Below are 25,804 nucleotides of genomic sequence, written 5' to 3'. Positions count from 1 at the left end.
CAAAAGGAAAGAAATGTGAATATGTGGATAAAAGATACGGAGAATCCTTCTACTGTATTAGACCCCCTGGTGTAGCTTGTGAGGCTTTCATATCCCTAAAGAGTGGAAACACACCTTACACCTATTTGACCAATGTGCAGAAGAATCTCTTTACCAGGTAAATACTTGTTAATTTTAAATTTTTTCCTAAATGAGTAGAAAATTTATTTTAAACCTTTACATTATTAAACATGTACATTGGCCTTCATAATGGTGAGGTTCTCTACTGGTCAACTTTTAGAAACATATTTACATAGTTAAATTGATGGACATATGTCATGGCCTGAACAGCTTGTCTCTCAGCAGCGCCTGGCGTGAGCCCTAACAAGTTAGTGCTCCACGTGATCTGTATTGTCGGACTGGCCCACCGAGGGTCTAAGCTCTTAAAGGGAAGGTGTCATGAAATTTTTTTTTTATCATATTGCTTTTCGTATGATATTAACATCAATTTTATTTATTTGTGTTCTTGTGTTCTACTTTTTACTTTGTTCTTACTTTTACTTCGCTATGGGGGCTGCCATTTTTTTTTCATCTCTGTATGTGTCGATTAACGACACATACAGAGATGGAATATGGCACATACAACCCCATAGAGAATGCAACTGGGAGCCGCTCCATTCTCTGCAGCGTACGCCGTCTGTGTGGGAATGGGGCATGCGCCGCTCCCACACAGACCAAAACTAAGCTCGTCCGCAGAGCGAAATCCGGCGCCATCTTCATGTGGACCGGAAGCCGCTGCCGGACAGTGAGATGACGACTTCCGGCCGCGGCTTCCGGCCATATGTTCAAGGAAGCGAAGGCGCAAGGAATAGGAGCGAAGGCGGCAGCAGCGGCAGGAGCAGGTAATTTATGTTCATGTACAGTGAAGGAAATAAGTATTTGATCCCTTGCTGATTTTGTAAGTTTGCCCACTGTCAAAGATATGAAAAGTCTAGAATTTTTAGGCTAGGTTAATTTTACCAGTGAGAGATAGATTATATAAAAAATTAAAAAAGAAAATCACATAGTCAAAATTATATATATCTATTTGCATTGTGCACAGAGAAATAAGTATTTGATCCCCTACCAACCATTAAGAGTTCAGCCTCCTCCAGACCAGTTACACGCTCCAAATCAACTTGGTGCCTGCATTAAAGACAGCTGTCTTACATGGTCACCTGTATAAAAGACTCCTGTCCACAGACTCAATTAATCAGTCTGACTCTAACCTCTACAACATGGGCAAGACCAAAGAGCTTTCTAAGGATGTCAGGGACAAGATCATAGACTTGCACAAGGCTGGAATGGGCTACAAAACCATAAGTAAGACGCTGGGTGAGAAGGAGACAACTGTTGGTGCAATAGTAAAAAAATGGAAGACATACAAAATGACTGTCAATCGACATCGATCTGGGGCTCCATGCAAAATCTCACCTCGTGGGGTATCCTTGATCCTGAGGAAGGTGAGAGCTCAGCCGAAAACTACACGGGGGGAACTTGTTAATGATCTCAAGGCAGCTGGGACCACAGTCACCAAGAAAACCATTGGTAACACATTACGCCGTAATGGATTATAATCCTGCTGTGCCCGCAAGGTCCCCTGCTCAAGAAGGCACATGTACAGGCCCGTCTGAAGTTTGCAAATGAACATCTGGATGATTCTGAGAGTGATTGGGAGAAGGTGCTGTGGTCAGATGAGACTAAAATTGGGCTCTTTGGCATTAACTTAACTCGCCGTGTTTGGAGGAAGAGAAATGCTGCCTATGACCCAAAGAACACCGTCCCCACTGTCAAGCATGGAGGTGGAAACATTATGTTTTGGGAGTGTTTCTCTGCTAAGGGCACATGACTACTTCACCGCATCAATGGGAGAATGGATGGAGCCATGTACCGTCAAATCCTGAGTGACAACCTCCTTCCCTCCACCAGGACATTAACAATGGCTCGTGGCTGGGTCTTCCAGCACGACAATGACCCGAAACATACAGCCAAGGCAACAAAGGAGTGGCTCAAAAAGAAGCACATTAAGGTCATGGAGTGGCCTAGCCAGTCTCCAGACCTTAATCCCATCGAAAACTTATGGAGGGAGCTGAAGATCCGAGTTGCCAAGCGACAGCCTTGAAATCTTAATGATTTACAGATGATCTGCAAAGAGGAGTGGGCCAAAATTCCATCTAACATGTGTGCAAACCTCATCATCAACTACAAAAAAAGTCTGACTGCTGTGCTTGCCAACAAGGGTTTTGCCACCAAGTATTAAGTCTTGTTTGCCAAAGGGATCAAATACTTATTTCTCTGTGCACAATGCAAATAAATATATATAATTTTGACTATGTGATTTTCTGTTTTTTTTTTTTTAGATAATCTATCTCTCACTGGTAAAATTAACCTAGCCTAAAAATTCTAGACTGTTCATGTCTTTGACAGTGGGCAAACTTACAAAATCAGCAAGGGATCAAATACTTATTTCCTTCACTGTATGTGATGTGTGTATTATGTTCGTGTTATACTGTCTGCTGAGCCCTGTATCTAATCCTCCTACACTGTGCAGTCGCTCAGAAAATGGCGGCACACAGTGTAGGAGGTTTGAAGTTTCAAACCCCTCCTTCTCCTGGCACTAGCAAGAAGAAGAGAGGGGGGATTGTGTGAGGACACTAGAGAGAGTGTGTCTACCCCAAATTTGCAGCATAAAGCAATGAGGTTGCTTTACCACATTGACCATGCTGCAATTTTGGGAACTGCTCCCTCTAATGGCCAGCACATGGAAATGTTATAAATTAGAATCTAATTTATAATATTTCCTGACTTGTGAAAAAAAAACCAAAAAAAAAACAATGTGTAATCACTTAAATAAAAATTGTTTAATTAAAAAAAAAAAAATTCTAGCAACACATTCCCTTTAACCGTGCCGCAATGATCCAATTGTAGCCAATTATTTGCCACTAGGCTTTATTTCTTATGAGTGGATTCTCGAATAATCTATTAGATATTATTCATGATATGTCCTGAGTACAATAACTCGGTTTATGATGCAATTAACAGTTAATGTGCACAAATTATGTTGGCCTAGTACTAATGACCCATTTTAGGCACCACTCATTAATAATGCCCCCTTTATGCCTCTGCTCAGTACTTATTTCCCATTTTATGCCCCACTCAGTAATAATGCCCCATGTTATGCCCCCACTTAGTACTAATGCCCTTTTTTATGCCCCACAGTAATAATGCCCCCTTTTATGCCCCAAAGTACTAACAACCCTGTTATGCCCCCACTCAATACTAATGCCCTCTATTATGCACCCACAGTGAAAATGCCTACTTTTATTCTCCCACGTAATACTCATGCCCCCTTTGATGCCCCACTCAGCAGTAATGCCCCACTTAGAATTAATACCCCCTTATGCCCACACTCAGTGCTAATGTCCCTTTTATGCCCCACTCAGTAGTAATGCTCCCCTTTACAAACTCTCTCCTCCGCCATCATTTTTGTTCTGATGCATTTCAGGGGCTTATGGGGTTCCGGAGCCATGGGCCCTGTCAGAGCCCTAGGCCCCAGGCTGTCGCCGCATCCGCTCCTCAGGTAATCTGCCACTGGGCCCAGGTAAACCCAGTCAGATGACGCACTGCTTTGCTTCCTGTCCAGAGTGCCTCTATAGCAAGTGCAGGGAGAAACCATCAGGTATTGCCAGTGCAACATGCTAGTCAACCGTACGTTGCACAGAAAGGGTTGGGTAGCTGCAGCCATGTTATCTGTGTGAGTATGTAACGTACGTTGCACAGGCTGGAGGGTCGGGGGGCTCTGAGAAAGAGGAAAGAAAAGAAATACATATAAATCAAATTCTGTTTTTTCATCAATAACTAAAGTAAATATAATCCCGAACAAGCAAAACACTTAGGATTTTTGGTGTTTTGTTTCGACCCTTAGTGAAAATGACTCTATGGTCGTGTCGAAATGTCGCCTTTTCATTATGGGTGAATACACTTTCAGTCTTATATTATGCCCACTTGAGTGCCGCTCTCCTTTTTGTGCTATTATTCTCCATAAGTCCAGCTTTGGAGGTCGCCTGGTGAGTGGAGCACCCACAATTTGAATCTAGAATCCTGTTCACAGTACCGCCCCATTGAATACGTTGGATATATATATATACATATATATATATATACACAGTGAAGGAAATAAGTATTTGATCCCTTGCTGATTTTGTAAGTTTGCCCACTGTCAAAGACATGAACAGTCTAGAATTTTTAGGCTAGGTTAATTTTACCAGTGAGAGATAGATTATATAAAAAAAAAAAAGAAAAACACATTGTCAAAATTATATATATTTATTTGCATTGTGCACAGAGAAATAAGTATTTGATCCCTTTGGCAAACAAGACTTAATACTTGGTGGCAAAACCCTTGTTGGCAAGCACAGCAGTCAGACATTTTTTGTAGTTGATGATGAGGTTTGCACACATGTTAGATGGAATTTTGGCCCACTCCTCCTTGCAGATCATCTGTAAATCGTTAAGATTTCGAGGCTGTCGCTTGGAAACTCGGATCTTCAGCTCCCTCCATAAGTTTTCAATGGGATTAAGGTCTGGAGACTGGCTAGGCCACTCAATGACCTCAATGAGCTTCTTTTTGAGCCACTCCTTTGTTGCCTTGGCTGTATGTTTCGGGTCATTGTCGTGCTGGAAGACCCAGCCACGAGCCATTGTTAATGTCCTGGTGGAGGGAAGGAGGTTGTCACTCAGGATTTGACGCTACATGGCTCCATCCATTCTCCCATTGATGCGGTGTAGTAGTCCTGTGCCCTTAGCAGAGAAACACCCCCAAAACATAATGTTTCCACCTCCATGCTTGACAGTGGGGACGGTGTTCTTTGGGTCATAGGCAGCATTTCTCTTCCTCCAAACACGGCGAGTTGAGTTAATGCCAAAGAGCTCAATTTTAGTCTCATCTGACCACAGCACCTTCTCCCAATCACTCTCAGAATCATCCAGATGTTCATTTGCAAACTTCAGATGGGCCTGTACATGTGCCTTCTTAAGCAGGGGGACCTTGCGGGCACTGCAGGATTTTAATCCATTACGGCGTAATGTGTTACCAATGGTTTTCTTGGTGACTGTGGTCCCAGCTGCCTTGAGATCATTAACAAGTTCCCCCCGTGTAGTTTTCGGCTGAGCTCTCACCTTCCTCAGGATCAAGGATACCCCACGAGGTGAGATTTTGCATGGAGCCCCAGATCGATGTCGATTGGCAGTCATTTTGTATGTCTTCCATTTTCTTACTATTGCACCAACAGTTGTCTCCTTCTCACCCAGCGTCTTACTTATGGTTTTGTAGCCCATTTCAGCCTTGTGCAGGTCTATGATCTTGTCTCTGACATCCTTAGAAAGCTCTTTGGTCTTGCCCATGTTGTAGAGGTTAGAGTCAGACTGATTAATTGAGTCTGTGGACAGGAGTCTTTTATACAGGTGACCATGTAAGACAGCTGTCTTTAATGCAGGCACCAAGTTGATTTGGAGCGTGTAACTGGTCTGGAGGAGGCTGAACTCTTAATGGTTGGTAGGGGATCAAATACTTATTTCTCTGTGCACAATGCAAATAAATATATATCATTTTGACTATGTGATTTTCTTTTTTTTTATATATATAATCTATCTCTCACTGGTAAAATTAACCTAGCCTAAAAATTCTAGACTGTTCATGTCTTTGACAGTGGGCAAACTTACAAAATCAGCAAGGGATCAAATACTTATTTCCTTCACTGTATATACCAAAGGTTATTACACTTTTTCCTTTATTTTTATTTTTTTCTTCATTAAAAGGTCTAATTTTGGAGCAGAGATTCCCAAAATAATTGAAAGGGTTGAAGTTCTGAAGTGTTCAAGTAAGAGCTTTTATCTTTTTACTATCATTTTACTACTGTTGCATTCCTAGTCATGTTCATGTAAATTGCTAAACAACAGTACATTCCAACAAAATGATACAAAACATTTATACAGGTGCAAGAACGCCTGTGACTGCAAATATACAGCACACAAGAAAATTGCGACAGCACACTGCGAACACTAATGTCACCTAAGCCACTAAATATAAATACGCATTACTGCTGAATCTACTTACAATAGGGAGGTTCTTAGCGCACATTTTGATCAAATTGTGTGAGCCCACCTGCCACTACAAGGCGACCTCTGTAAGGTGGGAACCTATGCTGCACATACACCCAGAACTGGGACTAAGCCTACATATATACCTGGGGATGGTCGGAACCAGCATTAAACTAATTAATTAAAATTATTCTGCCCTGGGGGATTTTAATTAGTTTAATGCTGGTTCCTACCATCCCCAGATATATGTAGGCTTAGTCCCAGTTCTGGAAAACACGGAAACACTCCAAAATATTACGGAAAGCCTTCCCAGAAGAGTGGAAGCTGTTGTAGCCAGAAAAGGAGGGCTAACTCCATATTAATGCCTATGGTTTTATAATGATATATCTAACTCATAAAAGTTATGATGGTCAGGTGTGTCCACATGCTTTTGGCCATATAGTTTATCTACATGTTTTAGGGGGAATCCCCTAGTCAGCTTTTAGTGACCGTTTTCCTTTTTGATTATTTTTTTATTTTATTTCTTGTGGTGACCCCATGATCCTGCAAGAAATAACGCATGCCAATGGATTCACACAGGGCATAATTTTACACCACGGATTCGACCGCAACCATTGCTTTACATGCAGATTTTGATGCGGTGCCGCGGATTGCTGCAGATTTCAATGCTATGCATAGGGTGAAATTTGCCGCAAATGTGCGAGTCCACCCTTAAAATTAGAGTACCTTTTGCGTTCTATGGATGTTGTCTCACAGCAGTAGGGTTCACCCACTGGCCACTGCTGTAAATGATGGCAGCGGCACAAAATGCGGCAAAACCACAGTGTGCACCTACCTTTTATGATACTTCTTTAAATTTGGATATTTAACAATAGTCCAAAGAGGTCCCATTTACTGTGAGTAAAGTGGATAAATTCTCATCTGTGAGCATGGACTTTTCGGAAACATTTCTCACTCTTTTTTTAATCTGGTAAATTTATTTTTCAGACCACTCAAGAAAAATGGCAACAAAATGCAAAATTGGGATGTCTCCCCCTTTTCCGAGTGGATTTTTCCTGACAAACCAATGGTTTTCTTTATATTGTAACTTAACTTATGAACCCACCTCTCATATAAATACCTGTCTGGCTGACAAAATGATACATCTGATGGGAGATTCAACCCTTCGTCAGTGGGTCGAGTACTTTCCGAAAGTCTTGAAAAGTATGTATATTTTTGTACAATTTTATCTTCTGCTTAAAGGGAATGTTTCGCAATTGAAAACATTTTTTCAAGCAAGTTACTTATTTTTATTAAAATTTTTTCGGGTTTTTTTGTGTATTTTTTTTTCCCCACAAAGTGGAAAGTATTCAAAATTAAATAATAAATTGACATGTTTTCCTATGTTGGTCACCAGAGGGAGCACTTCCAAGAATTACAGCAAGGTGAATCAGGCAGAAGAAACCTGACTTACAGCTGCTGTAAATGTGGGCGGGAGCCAGGGCGGGAGACTACAAGCCAGGAAAAGGTGTCTTCAAATTTCTAAGCAGTGTCCAGCTCCATTTTTTAAGAGATTGCACAAATGGTAGCTGACTGAAGCTAAAGAACACACCAAAAGGCTAAGGGCTTGTCCACACACAACAGAATTGTTGCAGAAAATTTCTACAGCAATTCCGTTGAAATAGCAGACATTCCACTGCGGCAAAAGCGCACCATTTCCCGTGGTTTTTACGGCAGAACATGGAGCGTATTTTGTTGCATTTTACTCAATGCTGGGGGATGGTGACATCTCCTCCGAAAAACACCGCAATTCTGGACACTTTCCGCAGCAGGAATTGACATGCTAAGGTACGAAAAATATGCACCGCAGGTCAATTTCTGCTCTGAATTTTTACACAGTGTGTAGATGAGCTTTGTTAAATCTCATCCACTATGCTGCTACTGTATTCTGCTGCATATTTTCCATCAAAAATTCCGGCCGGATAAAACGCGGCAATTCTGCAGAGTGTGGACGAGCCCTAAGAATGATGAAAGTCAAGAGGGAAGAACCTGTGATATATGACTTATCAGTTGACAGGTTCACACTGCGTGTATTTTACGTGTTTTTTGGCACATTTTATGTGCCAAAAAACGCGTAAAAAACCCGCTTGATTAAGCTTTCAATTTACATCAATGGTAAAGCGCGCTCTTAGTACATACAACGCGTTTTTTTAAGCGAGCGTTATTAAAAAAACGATTTGCGTAAAAAAGAGGCATCGGGTCAATTCTTTGTGCGTAAAACTCTCCAAATGTCGCTATAGTTAATGGGAGTCCTAATTATGCGCCAAAAAGACTTGCAAAAAGCGCACACTATTCACGCGGAAAACGCCTGCATTTTAAAAAGGGAGAAGACAGAAGTCGGCTGTAGGTACGTTTTTTTATTTTTCACATTACTATCTTAATTATTTTTTTTATTTTTTTTGTGCAGATTCAACTGGACTGTTTGGACTACGTTGATCTACGTTTTTTTTAAAAATGGCTACCGAGTGTCCTGTGGGGGAGTTTTTATTGAAATAAAAAATATTTTGTAAGGGTGTATTCACACAGTGCAGTTTTGACACATTTTCGCCGTGCGGCTGAAAACCGCATCGGAAAAATTGCCGTAAAAACGCATGCATTTTTCGAGGTGCTTTTCGGCCATGCGGGAAAAACTCGGCAAAACCGCACTCTGAGTATAAACTCTTAGGTCCTGTTCACACAGTTTTTGGCAGTCAGAAAAAAAATCTGCCTCAGAAACAAAAACGTAGATCATCGCAGTGGTGCAACGAATCTAGGATGTAGTCCAATAGGTCCAGCGGAACGTGCGACATAAAAAATAAAAAAATGAAGGGGGGGCCGTGACGAGGGGGGCCACAAACATGCACAGAACACACACACACACTTACCTACAGTTTGGCCGGTCTCCAAAATGGTGCCCTCTTTCCCCCTATAAATCAGCTTCTATGCTGGTCGCTCTCAACTAGAAAATAAAAAAATTAAAAATCATGATACCGTTCCTTTAAGATACTTGGATTGGCGATATATAAGGGCTAGATAGTAAGGAGTTTGTTTTTTTACCAAGAACACTCTATTACCAGCCAATCAAATATGTTATATGAGTCATTTTGGTGGGGATCTCACAGCAGGGTCCCCAATAATCCTGAGAACAAGTTTGTCACTGTCCTGACCCTCAATGAAACGGCTCAACCCCCGCAAATGTGCCTTTTTTTTTACATTGTAGTGAATGGGAGCCACAAGACTAAATATGCAGGGGTTTTACCATTGAAGAACATGACTGGCTTGCTCTCAAGATCTTGGGGGTCACATTTGCTAGACCCATTTGTCGGACAAAGTTTTAAGGGGTAATCACTTTACTACATGCATCTTTATAACTCATGGGAACTTAGTGATTGAATTAACTATAGGGGTGCCTTTTGTTTTTTTTTCTGCCACCCACTTCAATGTCAAAAAACACTCAGAGATGAAAAGTATTAAACATTTTATGTAAATCAATTCAATTTTGAGTTGCAATAACTAAATAATCTAGACATTTTATATTTTAAAGATATAATATTCTTTAGTCCTGTAATCAATTAAACAAAAAATATTTATAGGGCAGTAATCAAGTTAATACAATTAAAAAAAATGTTGTTATTAGTATTATAATTATTTAAATTAATAAATAATTAGTCCTAAAATTAAATGATTAAAAATATTTATGATTACGTTTTTAGAACTAATTTGATTTAAAAAAAAAACAATGAAGTAAATTCCTAATAGGTATTTTTGATTCATTATTATTAATTATAATAAAAAATATTCAGATACAGAATGTATAGATTTTTTTAATTAAAGTAGTCGTAAAATATGTTATTTTCTATTATTATTATTTATTATTATTAATTATTATTATTACATTTTAGGACTAATTTAAATGAAATTTACCGTGCCTTGAAAACAAATGTTATTGTTTTTCACATTTGCAGCATTCATGTTTTTTAATAATCATGGAAATGGCTGGCATAAGACCTTTTTAGGATTTGATTTAACAAATCATATCTACATTGAATGGAAGAAGCATGGACACCCCTTCGTAACTCAGAGCTTCTTCACTATGAAAGACCATGCCTATATCACTAATGAAATTGACCGTCTCAGTGGCGGAGAGAACATGGTGATCGTCATTGCTGTAGGACAACATTTCCGACCCTTTCCTCTTGACCTGTTTATCAGAAGAGTTCTCAACATTCGCAAAGCTATTGAAAGTTTATTTTTAAGAAGCCCAGATACAAAAGTGATCATAAAATCGGAAAACACCAGAGAAAAGAATACAGATGTTGAACGATTCAGTGATTTTCATGGATATATTCAATATCTCTTGGTGAAGAAAATTTTCAGAGGAATTAATGTTGGTGTGATTGATGCTTGGGACATGACCACAGCCTATGGATCATATAACGTCCACCCACCGGAAATAGTCATTATGAATCAAATTAATCTGTTCCTTTCTTATATTTGTTAATATATATGATTTATTTATTTTAATTTAATCTTGGATGAACACAATATACAATTAGAAAGGATAAATGCTTGTTTTGGTATTTCATTTGGAAACCATTTCTCCAAACAATATTCAATGTTAAGTGCACTACAGTTTTGACATGCTACTTTGTTGAAATATTGCTGTCAAAATTTGGAAGCAGACTCAGAGTTAAGTGGGTGATAATATCAAGAGTAGTCAAGTAAGTCCAGGTTCAGTACACAAATAAGTGGCAACAGATTGTCACATAAGGCAGAGACATGGTCAGGAAACAATGAAAGTTTGGTGGACAGATAAGTGGCATACATTTCTAAAGTAAGTCAGCAATGAACTAGACTGGAGGCAGGAAGCTCAATAGACTAGCAAGGAGAAAGTGCCAGGGCCAGGCTTATATAGGAAGCCAAAAGGGTGAGGCTAATCAGGTAATCAAGGCAAGAAATCTCAAGAGGTGAGAATCAAGAGAACCTGGACTATCGATTCAGCAGTGGAGATGTCCAGCATCAACAGTAGCTCAATGAGAAGAGCTACAACCTGCGACACAGGAGTTTCTGGATTCAAATCCTGACATAATCTGCTGCATTGTATTTGAGAATAATGTTTCAGAGAGCACTTCATTAAACAAGCTCAGTTATGTTAAGGGAGAACCTGTCAAGATATTTTTTTTTCCTACTGTGTGAAAGAAATTATCTAACTCAATCATCTTGCCCTATACTTCATTTTGTCTTCAATTTCATTTTTAAGCTTAGAGAAATATATTTTGCTGTTTAAAGAAAATTTAGCTGTATACACAAAAAGACTCTTAAGGCCCTATTACACAGGCCAATGATCGGGCAAACGAGTGTTCATATGAAGGCTCATTCCCGCTCATTGCCCTGTGTAATCAGGTCAACGATCAGCCAATGAACGAGCCAACGCTCGTTCATCGGCTGATCTACTCTTTTATGCAGAATTACAAATCATCGTTGCCGGCAGCTGTGTAATCAGGGAGACGCGCTGCCGACATGATGAAGATGTATAGGGACGAACGATCCTAGTAATGAGTGCTCGTCCCTATACATAGCCAATCATTGCTCCGTGTGATAGGAGGAAACGAGCGCCGATCAACAAGCTATCTCATTGATTGGTGCTCGTTTACATGCCTCATGTCGGGCCGTGTAATAGTACCCTTACAAAACCCCACTGAGGGCTTCAAGGGGCCTCAAGACTCACCCGACCATACGCACACACACCATTCGGAAGAAGGAAGATAAGGCAGTAACTAAGAACAATGCCTACTTCTGGATTGGCTGAGTTTAAAGCTCAAGAGATAATGGTTGTTCAGTCTAATGTAATATAAACCTCTTATCTGATGGAGGGGAGCACGTATATGCAGGGTGACACTTATGTCACCTTAGGCTAGAGTCACACGAGCATGTTCGGTCCGTAATGAACATATTTCGGCCGCAAGTCCCGGACCGAACACACTGCAGGGAGCCAGGCTCCTAGCATCATAGTTATGTACGACACTAGGAGTCCCAGCCTCTCCGTGGAACTACTGTCCCGTACTGAAAACATGATTACAGTACGGGACAGTTGTCCTGCAGCGAGGCAGGGACTCCTAGCGTCGTACATAACTATGATGCTAGGAGCCTGGCTCCCTACAGTGTGTTCGGTCCGGGACTTGCGGCCGAAATATGTTCCGTCTATTACAGACCGAACATGCTCGTGTGAATCCAGCCTTACTTGGAGCTTAAAGCTATTCCTCTGGTTGTAGCTAACAATCACAACATTATGAGTAAAGGACAATATTAACTTATCTTGCAAAACAGTTTATGCAGATTATTTCTTTATAAAATGTTTTCTTATGAGTTCTTGCCTCTGGGTTCTAAATTTGCCCAAATGCCCCTCTGCTACATAAGCGGATAGCAGGTTTATGAATGGAATATGGGTGTAAGGGGAGGGTCCTGACACAAATTTTGCATTTAGGTCCAGGCAATTCAAGGTGCATTTTAGGGCATGAAGCTTAAACCCGGCCCCGTCCTTAAAATTTTGAAAATCAGTTTTCTTTCTTGAACCTACTGACTAAGAAGAGAACAGCATTAATCTAGTATATAAGAAATCTAGAACCAGAAGACATGGTCCCCAACATACTAAAATGCAAAAATCTTTAACCAAAAAAGTTTTCTTTGTTTTTCACCTTCTACATGAAACTATAAAATCTTTTTGGCTGTGATACTTGTGACGGTCATAAAGATTAGTTTGGTTTTGTAAATTTCTATTAAGGCCTCATGCAGACGGCCATGCCCTCAATCCCGGTCCGCGATTACGGGCACGTCCGGCCCCTGGCAGCCGCGAACAGCCATCCGCATTTTCATCCCGTGCTCCCATATAAAGTATGGGAACACGGTCTGGAAAAAGCAAAAGATAGGACATATCCTTTCTTTTGCAGATGCTTTTTACAGCCCGGACACCTTCCCGCAAATATACGGTGTCCGTGGTCAATAGAAATGAATGGGTGCGTAATTGCGAACCATAATTACGGTCCGCAATTACGGAGGAAATCTACGGTCGTGTGCATGGGGCCTAAGAATATAGATTTTTTTTTTTAGTTAATGTTGTTGTTCACTGTTTTATAATGTTCAATAACCTGAACAAAGTAAAGATTGGGTACATTTTGCTCCTCACTTTTCCTATGGCCTTAATACAACTAAATTTTAGTATAATAACCCCAACACCTTGACCTTCAGTGGCTCTTCCGACACAAACATAGATGACCATAGGGTTCTATGGTGACCCAAGGTTAGTGCAGTAAAACTGTGGCGCGTGTGGGTTTTGTGGCCATAATCGAAATCCAAAAATTGTCCATATTACAGCTATGTAAAACCATTTTTTTTAGAGGGCCTGTTACAACACAGATGTTTTCCATTCCCGGATGCTTCCACATTAAAGTTTCCCTAGTGCCTCGCTGGTCTTTGTTCATCCTGCTCCAGTGATGATCTCTCATCCTGGCATGTGACTGATGTGGCAAGTAGTTGGCTGCAGTGGTCACGCACCGAGGCGATACAGAAAAAACCAGCGGAGGAATTAAACGTTGGTGGGAGATTGAAAAGGGGAGTGCGACTCATTTTTCTATGCGCCCTGGAAGCAATGCTCTAAGGTCCTATTATCTTCAAATTAAGACATGCATTTTTTTATTTTTATTATTTTTAGGATACTATATGAAAAAAAAAGTCTCTATGAATTCCTATGGGGGGTATTTTATGGCTCCATACAACTTAGAACAATTTTTCTAATAATTTTATCATATTTTTCAGCTTAAAACTACATTTACTCAAGATCACAAACCTGAAAATCATGACGTAAGCAATTTTACTGTGATTACACCAACGCTTTCAGAAGATGAACTTCGAAGTATGGAAATCTTCAACAGAATGTCTGCCATGATTCCTAACATTACCTTGACTGACCTTGACAAAGTATCTAGTGCTAGGAGGAGCAGATCCACCATACTCAATCCAAAAACAAGGTACTGTGTTGGAGACAAGTTACTTGTCCAAATTGAGATGTTTGACAATTTTGGTAACAAGAAGACATATGGAGGGGACTTCATAAAAGCAAGAATCTCCACACCCAATCTCCAAGCTGCCGCATCAGGGCAAGTCGAAGATTTTAACAATGGAACTTATCATGTCCATTTCACCTTGGTTTGGGAGGGGCGAGTTTATATTTCTATTGTCCTTTACCACCCAAGTGAAGGGATTGCAGCACTATGGAGAGCAAGGAACAAAGACTATGGTCTTATATATTTCATAGGAACCATTGTGAATGGTAATCAGTCAGTCAAAAGTGAATGTGGATTCAAACTGAACTCTGATAAAAACATATGTGAATATAGAAATGAAAAAGACGATGAAGCATTTTACTGCTACAAACCCGATTCTCTGAACTGTGGATCATTAGCTTACCTCCAGTCCTTCAATAGGGATCTTTCATTCCTCACTCCACTAGAAAAATTTATATTTAAAAGGTAAGGATTTATTTTATGTATTATTATATTTGTACTATTTGGTTGTGTTGATGTCTTTTTAGGTTGCTCTAATTTCTTTTTTTTTTACGGAGAGTCTTGCATTTCTAGCATCCAGGGTGTTTGTGGGATGACTTGAGGATGGTGCGGGTCTTCCTCAGTAAATGAGAGTCTTTTCCTTGTCTACTTATTTAAATATGATTAGCAGACACAGGTGAATGAGTGTCGGAGTAAAGCTTTGGCATTGGCAGTGTGTTTAAATGTGGGCCTCACCACTGGCTCTCAATGTCAGATGTTGCGGAAGGAGGGACTTGGGCGTATTGGAATTCAACAAGCCTGATCATTTAAAACCTACATAAAGTGCATAAATTAACTCAAATTTAAACTGTGAGACCTCCCCAAATCATAACCTACAAAAGCCACACAGTTCAAAAGTATTTGTTTAAATTATATTATCATTATTACAACATGAATCCCATAGTATGTGTATGAGTCAAGTAGACTCTTTGACTCCGAGCTGATTAAGATCAGGGAGAGCTTCTCAGACAAGAAGGGGTAATCATTACTGCAGTCTTTTGAGGAAGAAACAGACCCTTCAAACGTAGAAAACTTCCTCTGACTCCCCAAAATTCAATACAGAAGCAGACAAAGTTCCAGAGAGGGGAATTAGAAGCTCCATAGCCCTTAAAGGGAATGTGTTGTCAGCAAAACATGTTTTTTTTTTTTAGTTAAACAATTAGTGTGTAGGTGATTAAACATTGTTCTAATTTATTTTATTTTTTTCACGAGTCAGGAAATATTATAAATTGGATTCAATTGGATTCTAATTTATAATATTTCGCATTGCTGGTCACTAGATGGAGCCATTCCCAAAATTGCAGCATTGCATGTGGTAAAGCAACCACATTGCTTTATGCTGCAAAATTGGGTAAAAAGCCCTCGCTCTAGTGAGCTCTCAGAATCCCCCCCTCCTTTATCCTGGCTAGTGCCGGGAGAAACGAGGGGTTTGAACGGTCTAACCTCCTACACTGTGTGTCGCCATTTTTGGAGCTAACACACAGTGTAGAAGGTTTACATACAGTAGTAAACACACACTGAAACACAAACATACATGGAAATCCCTTACCTGCTCCAGTCGCCGCCGCTCCCTCCGGTCCATCCGCTCCGTCTGCTGCCGCTGCTCCATGTGCACAAGTCCGGAAGCCGCGACCGGAAGTAGTAATCTTACTGTCCGGCCGCGACTTCCGGTCCACAGGAAAATGGCGCCGGACAGCGAGCATTTCAAATTAAACTGTGTGGGAGCGGCGCATGCGCCGTTCCCACACAGCGGCGTACATGTTAGTGGATGGAACGGGCCCCGTTCGCAGTCCCTATGGGACTGGAGCTGCCGTATTCCATGTGTGTATGTGTCGTTAATCGACACATACAGAAATGGAAAAAAAAATGGCAGCCCCCATAGGGAAGAAAAAGTGTAAAAATAAGAAAAAGTAACACACAAACACACAAATTAATCCAAACGTTTTTAATAAAGCACTAACATCTTTAACATATTAAAAAAAAATTTGTGCTAACACTGTTCCTTTAAGAAAGTTAGTCAGGATAGCCGAGCAGTCTAAGGCTCTGCATTAAGGTCGCAGTCTCCCCTGGAGGCTGGGGTTCAGATTTTATCTCTGACACCAGAAAGCCAAAATTCCGACACCGGATCCATTCCTGTAGGTGGTTGCCTACAACTTTCTTCTAAAGCTGGCAAAGTATAAGCTCAGATATCTGGGGCTGAAGCTCATGTAGTCCCGCTATTCAAAACATTTCCGTTCCCTTCCTCCGGGAAAATTTCGCCCACTTTTCTTTTATATCAGGCCATCCTAAAAGTCTTCTTACTACAATTCCTAGAAATAAAGGAACAGGTGTTTATTCTCCTGTAATTCTAGCTCCTAAGCCTTTCGGCAAATGAAGGAAAGGTATTGACCTCCGAATCCTTAAAGGGAATGTGTTGCCAGTAAAACATGATTTATTTTTTTTTGTTAAACAATTAGTGTATAGGTGATTAAACATTGTTCTAATTTATTTTTATTTTTTCACGAGTCAGGAAATATTATAAATTGGATTCAATTGGATTCTAATTTATAATATTTCCCATTGCTGGTCACTAGATGGAGCCATTCCCAAAATTGCAGCATTGCATGTGGTAAAGCAACCACATTGCTTTATGCTGCAAAATCGGGTAAAAAGCCCTCGCTCTAGTGAGCTCTTAGCATCCCCCCCTCCTTTATCCTGGCTAGTGCCGGGATAAACGAGGGGATTGAACGGTCTAACCTCCTACACTGTGTGTCGCCATTTTTTGAGCTAACACACAGTGTAGTAGGTTTACATACAGTAGTAAACACACACAAACACGAACATACATAGAAATCTCTTACCTGCTCCTGCCGCCGCGGCTCCCTCCGGCCCGTCCGCTCCGTCTGCTGCCGCTGGTCCAAGTGCACAAGTCCGGAAGCCGCGACCGGAAGTAGTAATCTTACTGTCCGGGCGCGACTTCCGGTCCACACGAATATGGCGCCGGACGGCGCGCATTTCAAATTGGACTGTGTGGGAGCGGCGCATGCGCCGTTCCCACACAGACGCCGTACATTGAAGTGGATGGAACGGGCCCCGTTCGCAGTCCCTATGGGACTGGAGCTGCCGTATTCCATGTCTGTATGTGTCGTTAATCGACACATACAGAAATGGAAAAAAAAATGGCAGCCCCCATAGGGAAGAAAAAGTGTAAAAATAAGAAAAAGTAACACACAAACACACAAATTAATCCAAACGTTTTTAATAAAGCACTAACATCTTTAACATATTAAAAAAAAAATTGTGGTGACACTGTTCCTTTAACCGATTCTTTAGGATGAAAAAATTCAGATATGAGATAATCATATCCATGATCTATATTTAAGAAAAAGGAGATTTCATGGCCTCTCCGGTATTGAAGGATGCTTACCTTCACATTTACATCTTCCTGCCTCACAGAAAATATCTAACAATAGCTGTGTAGATAAGAGGTAGTGTCAAGCACCCTGCAATTTACAGCTCTTCTAGTCAGGAGCTCTTCAACTCCTCACACCCTTTCTAAGGTGGTGTCCGCTGTTGCTGCCTGTAAGAACACGGGGCATATCTGTGGTTCCATACCTGGACGATTGACTAATTCCAGATGTGGAAACAGCTCAGAGATGGAAGGTCCTGGAAGCACTCTCTCTGGATCTTGTTGATTACGGATTTATCTCCACTAGGTTGGGAGCACACCTGGAAGAGTATACACCTCAAGAATTCCCTTCTAGAGGTCTATGTCCTTGATCCTAAAGAAACTCAAAGCCATATGATATGCTATTTTACTCTGCTCTACAGTTCCAGTAGAAAGCAGTCCATGTAAGGTCAGACAACATATCATCACGCAGAGTGGCACCCGATGAGAACCCCTCCTCAGGGAAGTGGGAAAGATCTTGACATAGACAGAGTTTAACCTACCCAGCTGTCTGCTATACATATTCAAGGCTCCCACAACATTATTGCTGACTGACTATGTTGAGGTCTAGCAGTCCCAGAAGAATCGTCTCTGAATCTAGAGATCTTCAAGCAGATCACCGGGATGTGGCAAGTGCCAAAGAAGGATCTAACAGCCTTTATCAGGGGAACAATCCCTTGGCAGTGGATGCCCTGCCCATCCCTTGAAGGTTCAGACTGGCCTACATTTTCCTTCCAGTTTCCTTGATACTCAGGGTATTGATGAAAATCATGTAAGACAAGGCCAGGGTAAAAGCCTTCATACCATTCTAGCCACAAAGGTTATGATTTTCCTAAATCATTCAGATGAGTCGAGGGTGTAACTGGAGTCATTGCCCAGTGCAGAACGGTGTCTTAGTGTGATCAACTCTGCCAGTATCTGAAGAGATTCAAACTGACAGCCTGTAGGTTAACAAGCCCCTCTCCAATTCATTTATGAAGACCTGCTCACAGTCCTGGTCTAAATCTACCATTAAGGGTATGTTCACACGGCCTATTTACGGACGTAAATCGGGCGTTTTTGCCCCAAATTACGCCCGAAAATAGCGCCTCAATAGCGCTGACAAACATCTGCCCATTGAAAGCAATGGGCAGACGTTTGTCTGTTCACACGAGGCGTATATTTACGCGCCGCTGTCAAATGACGGCGCGTAAATAGACGCCCGCGTAGAAGAAGTGACCTGTCACTTCTTTGGCCGTAATTGGAGCCGCTATTCATTGACTCCAATGAATAGCAGCGCTAATTACAGCCGTAATTGACGCGGCGTTCAAGCGCCTGCACATGCCGTAACGGCTGAAATTACGGGGATGTTTTCAGGCTGAAACATCCCCGTAATTTCAGCCGTTACGGACCCCCGCCGTGTGAACATACCCTAAGGCTTACACAAGGGTCAAATGGATCTTTTCAGCTTGGTATTCCACTTAAGGCGTGGATAGTTCCAATAACATCCTAGATTAACAACATCCTAGACTTTCTGTAGGCAGGATTTGAAAAAGGATTCCATTGACCTTGTACATAACATCGGAGCGGTCTGCAACAAGGCCCTGTTTGATGCATTACAATATTCTATTTGCCTTGTGAGCAGCTACCTGGCACTGATTTCTAAAGTTATTTCTTATATCTACTAATATTCCCTATCACATGCTAATCCATGTCTCTTTGGTCCAGTGTTTTATCATGTAATGTGTAGTGATGTGTCTGAACATTTTAGAAACTATTCAAATTGGACCTTAATGGAGTATTGCAAAGGCCAGGTATTTTGCTGGCACAATTTTATGTTAATTCTCTCTGGTGGTCATTCTGTGCCATTGTAGAAACCTTCTATAGCTTGCTACTGGGGTATCATAAAAAATATATATTGCTTAGATAATATTTTGACAAACATTGTTTTATAATTCTTTACCCAGAGAAAACACCGCCAGAGAAATTCCAAAAAATGCTGAATATGTTGATGTGGACAACTGTAACAGTAAGTATTTTACTAAGTCTCTGTAAATTCTTACATATAAGAATGGTGGTGGCAGGTTGGTGAAGACCCCAAGGCAATTGCCTATTTTGCTCTTGACATGATCCAACCTGACCTACGACAAATCTCTAACATTGTATTAAAAACAATTATTCCATGGCTGTCTGATTTGCGTTTTTGAGAAATATAGTGCATAGAAACAAATACCTGTCTTTAGTCGGCATCTGTGCCAATTACGTCACGCTGATAGTCAGCCAACAAGCCAAAATCTCTAGTGTATGGCCGGCTTTTGTTATCTGCTCTGGCTCATGGATAACACGGCAACTTCTGATTTACTAATGTATGGCTAGATTTAAGTGGAAATACTCTGTAATGAAAGTTTATTGATATCTTTGTCTTGCGTCATTCCCTCAGTGTCCTCTCCATTGACTCTGGAGCAATGTAAGATTGGAATGGAGTCTCCATTTCCCAGTGGTTTTGTGTTACAAAATAGCTGGAATCCAATCTTTTGCAGCATCTCCAACTTTACTACAGAAGAGCAGATGTCAAGTTGTTTAAGTGACAAAATGATCTCCTTCATGGGAGACTCAACTGCACGACAATGGTTTACGTATCTGCTACAGACTTCTAAAGGTAAGATCAGGTCAAATAACTCAAAAATCCAGAGTGGATTTAAACAGTATACAAAAAACTTAATTTAGAGGTACAGTTTTGACAACCCCTCTTTAAAGATTGTGGGTTCTCCACAGTAAGGCCCCTTTCACATCGTAAGGAAAATGTAAGATCCAATAATCATGCTCTCCTGTATTTGTTTATATTAAAAAGAGATCTTTGAATGGGCCTGAAGCTTCCTCCCACCCCATCCCTTATTTATCACCAGGGGACCTGTAATGTTTAGAAAAAATAAGTCACAAGACAGAACAAATTAATATCAATAGACATCCATTAAATCAATGGGCTAATAGAGAAGTATCTAAGTCGAGGACTCCTCTCTTATCCAAACATGCCTTAAAGGGTTTATCAATGATATTTTAAATTGATGGCCTACACTGGGGCCATCCATATTTGATCGGTAGGGGTCGACTCTTGTCACCCCTGCAGATCTGCAGTGAAAGTACGAACAAAAATAAAATTGATGTAAACAAGAAAGAGGCTGTGGCACTCGTACGAGCGCCATAGCCCATTTAAACAGCTCATCGATGGGGGTGTTGAGAGTGGGACCCCAACCGATCTTATATTGATGGCCTATCCTAAGGAAAACCCCTTTAAGGTCTCTTATGCTGCCATACCATGCTCCATCGAGGCCAACCGTATGGAGCTATTCTTGCCTAGAAGCAGTGTTTTTCGGGGGAAAATATTTCTGTACATATGGTACTCTATGGAATGATTTTGAAGGTGCATTCAGGTACAATTTTGTAGTACACAAATATTATAAAACTTCTAAATAATAACATAGCCGGCACCATGATGTATGTTTTGAGCATGATTGTGTCAGGTCGGTGAAGGCCCCAAGGCTATTGCCTATTTTACTTATGACATGATCCAACCTAACCTATGGCAAATCCCTGACATTGTATTATAAGCAATTATTCCATGGCCGTCTGATTTGTTTTTTTGAGAAATATAATGGATAGAAACAAGATCAATTAAAATTAATCAAGTATATGTCAAATTATTCAATAGGTCTCAAGAATTTTGATCTACATAGAGCTGGAATGGAGACGTTGATGGTAGCAATAGATCAAAAAAGAAATATACATTTACAATGGAAAAAGCACAGTCATCCAATTGTTGCAAGTCGCTTCTACATGGTCAAAGATGATGCTTATGTCCATGAGCAGATAGACCGAATAGCCGGAGGCCTCCATTGCGTCATTGTCATCTGTTTAGGTCAACACTTCAGACCTTTCCCAGTCCAGCTTTTCATCAGGAGAGTTATTAATCTACACAAAGCTTTGAGTCATCTATTCTTGAGGAGTCCCGATACCAAGGTCATCATTAAAACTGAAAATACTAGAAATGATGGTAATGACGCGGAGAGGTTCAGTGACTTCCATGGCTACATCCATAACCTGATTGTGAAGGACGTCTTCAGAAATCTTCCTGTTGCCGTGGTTGATGCTTGGGACATGACCATTGCTTACAATACAAATAATGTTCATTCCCCAGAACATGTGATCAAAAGCCAGATACATATGTTTCTAACATATATTTGTTAATTTTACTGGAAAAATAGCCAATTGTTTTTTTTTATTGTCGGTCGTCTCCTACCTCACATTCTTCTGCTTGAAGTTTAAGCCTCTTGGTTGTTGTGAAGAGAAGCATACTAATAGTTGAAGAATCATAAACTGTTTGGGAAAATATGAATATATATTTAATGGTGAACACTATTATATAGGCATCAGTTATGGACCCAGTTTAAGGTGGAGGACTAGTTGAGGTTGGCCTAGTTGACATTGGCCTTCTACTATCCCATGGGCTGTGTGAACTCCATTCTTTAACAGGCCGCACAATGCTAGCCAAAAAGGGCAAATCAAGAAGACCCAAGGGTCACTCATCTCTACTTTCCTCCTAAACAAAGCAATCTATCTTCACATGAAGGCAAATATTATTTAAACATATATTGGGACGGGAATTTTATTGTTTGGTATGAGGCCTATTACTTCTGTGGAATATTCTGAAGCCGTGTTATGTGTTTTATTGGGAATTACCAATGATAGGTACTAGATGAGCCTTGAAGCTCCAGTTGATACATAATGTACGGAGAGGTCATGCACGTTTTTTTCTTTTACATATAGAACAATATACAAACAAACTAAATCTTCCCCTGACATTAGATTTTCATATTTTACTTTCCTAATACTATCTTATTTAGAATGATGATGATTCTTCATAAACTTGTCAATATAGACAGAATATAAATATATTAAGACCTGCAGTTCCTAAATCTACACCGTCTTTTGGCGCCTATGTAGAAAAGGCTACTGAGCGCTCCAGTGAGCAATTATCCCCTAAGCAGGAGCTGTAACTAATAGCTTCTAAACTTAGAGCAGCCTTGTGAATACAGTAGGGATCGGGAAAAAAGTTGACACCAGCTGTTTAACCCTCTGAGTGTCGCGGTACGTGACTGCGGAATAATCAAAGGGGACTCCCCTCTTCGATTGCGTCACTGGACGTTATCAGAGACTGGGGAAACCCTCTGCAGTCAGCCCTAGGGACCTAGAAAGGACATCAGGGTCGTCTGTTTTATAGGCCTGCTGTTAGGGCACACTAAGAATAGTTTCCAAAAAAAAAAAAGTAATTTTTTAGCATAAAATATATTTTATTGCCCATACATTACATAAAAATCTTTCACATATTAGGTATCTGGATGACCGTAATAACCGGAAGAATTAATTTAACAGGGTATTTAGCGTGAAACATGAACGAACATGAAACATTTTATCGACCCCCAAAACTGCGTATAAAAAAAATACAATTTCTCCTGCATAAAACAAGCCCACATGTAGCTACGTTAATGTAAAATAAAAAAGTTATGGCTGCTGAAAGGCCGTTATGCAAAAACAAAAATCGTGAGCTGGTCATTAAAGGGAATGTGTTGCCAGCAAAACATGTTTTTTTTTTTTTAGTTAAACAATTAGTGTATAGGTGATTAAACATTGTTCTAATTTATTTTATTTTTTTCACGAGTCAGAAAATATTATAAATTGGATTCAATTGGATTCTAATTTATAATATTTCCCATTGCTGGTCACTAGATGGAGCCATTCCCAAAATTGCAGCATTGCATGTGGTAAAGCAACCACATTGCTTTATGCTGCAAAATTGGGTAAAAATCCCTCGCTCTAGTGAGCTCTCAGAATCCCCCCCTCCTTTATCCTGGCTAGTGCCGGGAGAAACGAGGGGTTTGAACGGTCTAACCTCCTACACTGTGTGTCGCCATTTTTTGAGCTAACACACAGTGTAGAAGGTTTACATACAGTAGTAAACACACACTGAAACACAAACATACATAGAAATCCCTTACCTGCCCCAGTCACCGCCGCTCCCTCCGGTCCATCCGCTCCGTCTGCTGCCGCTGCTCCATGTGCACAAGTCCGGAAGCCGCGACCGGAAGTAGTAATCTTACTGTCCGGCCGCGACTTCCGGTCCACAGGAAAATGGCGCCGGACGGCGCGCATTTCAAATTGAACTGTGTGGGAGTGGCGCATGCGCCGTTCCTACACAGCGGCGTACATGATAGTGGATGGAACGGGCCCCGTTCGCAGTCCCTACGGGACTGGAGCTGCCGTATTCCATGTCTGTATGTGTCGTTAATCGACACATACAGAAATGGAAAAAAAATGGCAGCCCCCATAGGGAAGAAAAAGTGTAAAAATTAAAAAAAAGTCACACAAACACACAAATTAATCCAAACGTTTTTAATAAAGCACTAACATCTTTAACATATTACAATTTTTTGGGTGGTGACACTGTGCCTTTAAGGCCTGGTCAGATTGTGGGTTCAATATAGTAAAGCTGATGTGAGGGGTCTTGCTGCTGCGCAGTCACACTATGTATATGGTCATTCTGACTACAGGAGAAAAAAAAAATGGCCAATAAAATAAATTTCTTGCTCTGGATGCCATCTTTGTATAATCGATGTGGTATAGTATTCTGTAGGCCAGTATTGTACCTCCATGTCCCTCTGATTTTCACACAGAGGCATTTACTCACAGATTTCGTGAGAGAAATTATGGCATTTTCCAACGTGCTGTATGCAATATTACTGTGGCTAGAGATGAGCGAACTTATGAAAAATTTGGTTCGGCTAGTTCGCCGAATTTCACGAAAAAGTTCGATTCGGACCGAACTAGTTCTGACCGAACCTGTATTTTCCGTGCACCGAACATGGTACTGTCCAGGGTGCTGAAAGAGTTAATGGGCTGCACTAACTCTTTCAGCAACCTTGACAGTACCATGCTCGGTGCGCGGAAAATACAATTTTAATGTAATAAAAAAAAAAAAATAATAAGTTCATACTTACATTCCTCCTGTCCGGCCTCCAGCGATGACGTTTCATCCATGTCGCCGCTGCAGCCAATCACAGGCTGTAGTGGCGGTCACGCACGTCCGGATGACGTCAGAAGGCCGGCCTCCAGGGATGACGCTTCATCCCACGTGACCGCCTCTGCAGCCAATCACAGGCTGCAGCGGCCTCTGCAGCCAATCACAGGCTGCAGCGGCCTCTGCAGCCAATCACACTCTCGTCTCCTGAAATACTCTGTGCTGCCTTAAACTCTGTGGACAGTTCAGGATCCTGTTTCTTTTAAATGCTGCTGGGGAACCCGCTTGATCCACTATATAAGGCTGCGCTACAGTGCAGCATTTAAAAGAAACAGGATCCTGACCTGTCCACAGAGTTTAAGGCAGCACAGAGTATTTCAGGAGATAAGCGTGCAGATTCAGTGCTGCTGTGAACTCTGCTCTTACCATAACGTAGCTCTCAGTCTGTTACCTCTCCTCCACTCCTGTCCTCAATAACACCTTCACATGATTGGCAAGTCACCACCCCGCACAAGATCCGCACGCTCATCTCCTGAAATACTCTGTGCTGCTGTGAACTCTGCTCTTACCATTATGTGGTGACTTGCCAATCATGTGAAGGTGCTATTGAGGACAGGAGTGGAGGAGAGGTAACAGACTGAGAGCTACGTATAAAAAAATAAATAAAAAAAAGACGTTCATACTTACCGAGAACTTTCTGCTTCCTCCAGTACGGTCTCCTGGCTGTTGCCTTGGTGACGCGTCCCTCTCGACATCCGGCCCGACATTCCTGGATGACGTTACAGCCCATGTGACCGCTGCAGCCAATCACAGGCTGCCGCGGCCTCTGCAGCCAATCACAGGCTGCAGAGGCCTCTGCAGCCAATCACAGGCTGCCGCGTCAGAAAAGAAGGTCGGACTGGAGGAAGAAGAGGGACTCATCACCAAGACAATGACTGGGTACGTATGGAATGCTTTTTATTTTATTTTTAATCAGAATCCTCTTTTCTCTATCAGTGATTGATAGAGACAAGTGGCTGCCGATTTGTATAATATTTTTGACCGGGTTCGGTCAAAACGGGTTCGGCCGAACCCGGTGAAGTTCGGATTCGC

The 25,804-nt window shown here is 41.1% G+C and overlaps 2 protein-coding genes across 3 annotated transcripts in view; both read left to right on the top strand.

Moving 5' to 3' along the window:
• LOC142666156 (NXPE family member 1-like) overlaps positions 1-11,320 on the top strand; it is a 39,101-nt gene extending 27,781 nt beyond the window's left edge. For both annotated transcript variants that reach the window (XM_075846114.1, XM_075846115.1), the window contains exons 4-7: positions 1-157; positions 5,836-5,897; positions 7,105-7,320; positions 10,101-11,320. The exon at positions 1-157 is cut by the window's left edge and continues 565 nt beyond it. In XM_075846114.1, coding sequence (XP_075702229.1) covers positions 1-157; positions 5,836-5,897; positions 7,105-7,320; positions 10,101-10,636 — 971 coding nt within the window. In that variant the 3' untranslated portion in view covers positions 10,637-11,320. The remainder of the gene's footprint in view (positions 158-5,835; positions 5,898-7,104; positions 7,321-10,100) is intronic.
• A 2,633-nt stretch (positions 11,321-13,953) lies between these two features.
• Positions 13,954-24,288, top strand: LOC142666157 (NXPE family member 4-like). Its single transcript, XM_075846116.1, has 4 exons — positions 13,954-14,660; positions 19,608-19,669; positions 20,081-20,299; positions 21,350-24,288. Exons 1-4 carry the CDS (start codon positions 14,047-14,049, stop codon positions 21,883-21,885), a joined length of 1,431 nt encoding a protein of 476 aa, XP_075702231.1. The 5' UTR covers positions 13,954-14,046; the 3' UTR covers positions 21,886-24,288.
• Positions 24,289-25,804: the final 1,516 nt, after the last annotated feature.

This window comes from Rhinoderma darwinii, chromosome 13 (assembly GCF_050947455.1).
Source record: "Rhinoderma darwinii isolate aRhiDar2 chromosome 13, aRhiDar2.hap1, whole genome shotgun sequence".
NCBI classification, from domain to species: domain Eukaryota; kingdom Metazoa; phylum Chordata; class Amphibia; order Anura; family Rhinodermatidae; genus Rhinoderma; species Rhinoderma darwinii.
Note: the sequence above shows the minus strand (reverse complement) of the source record. Positions and strands in the feature narration are given on the sequence as shown.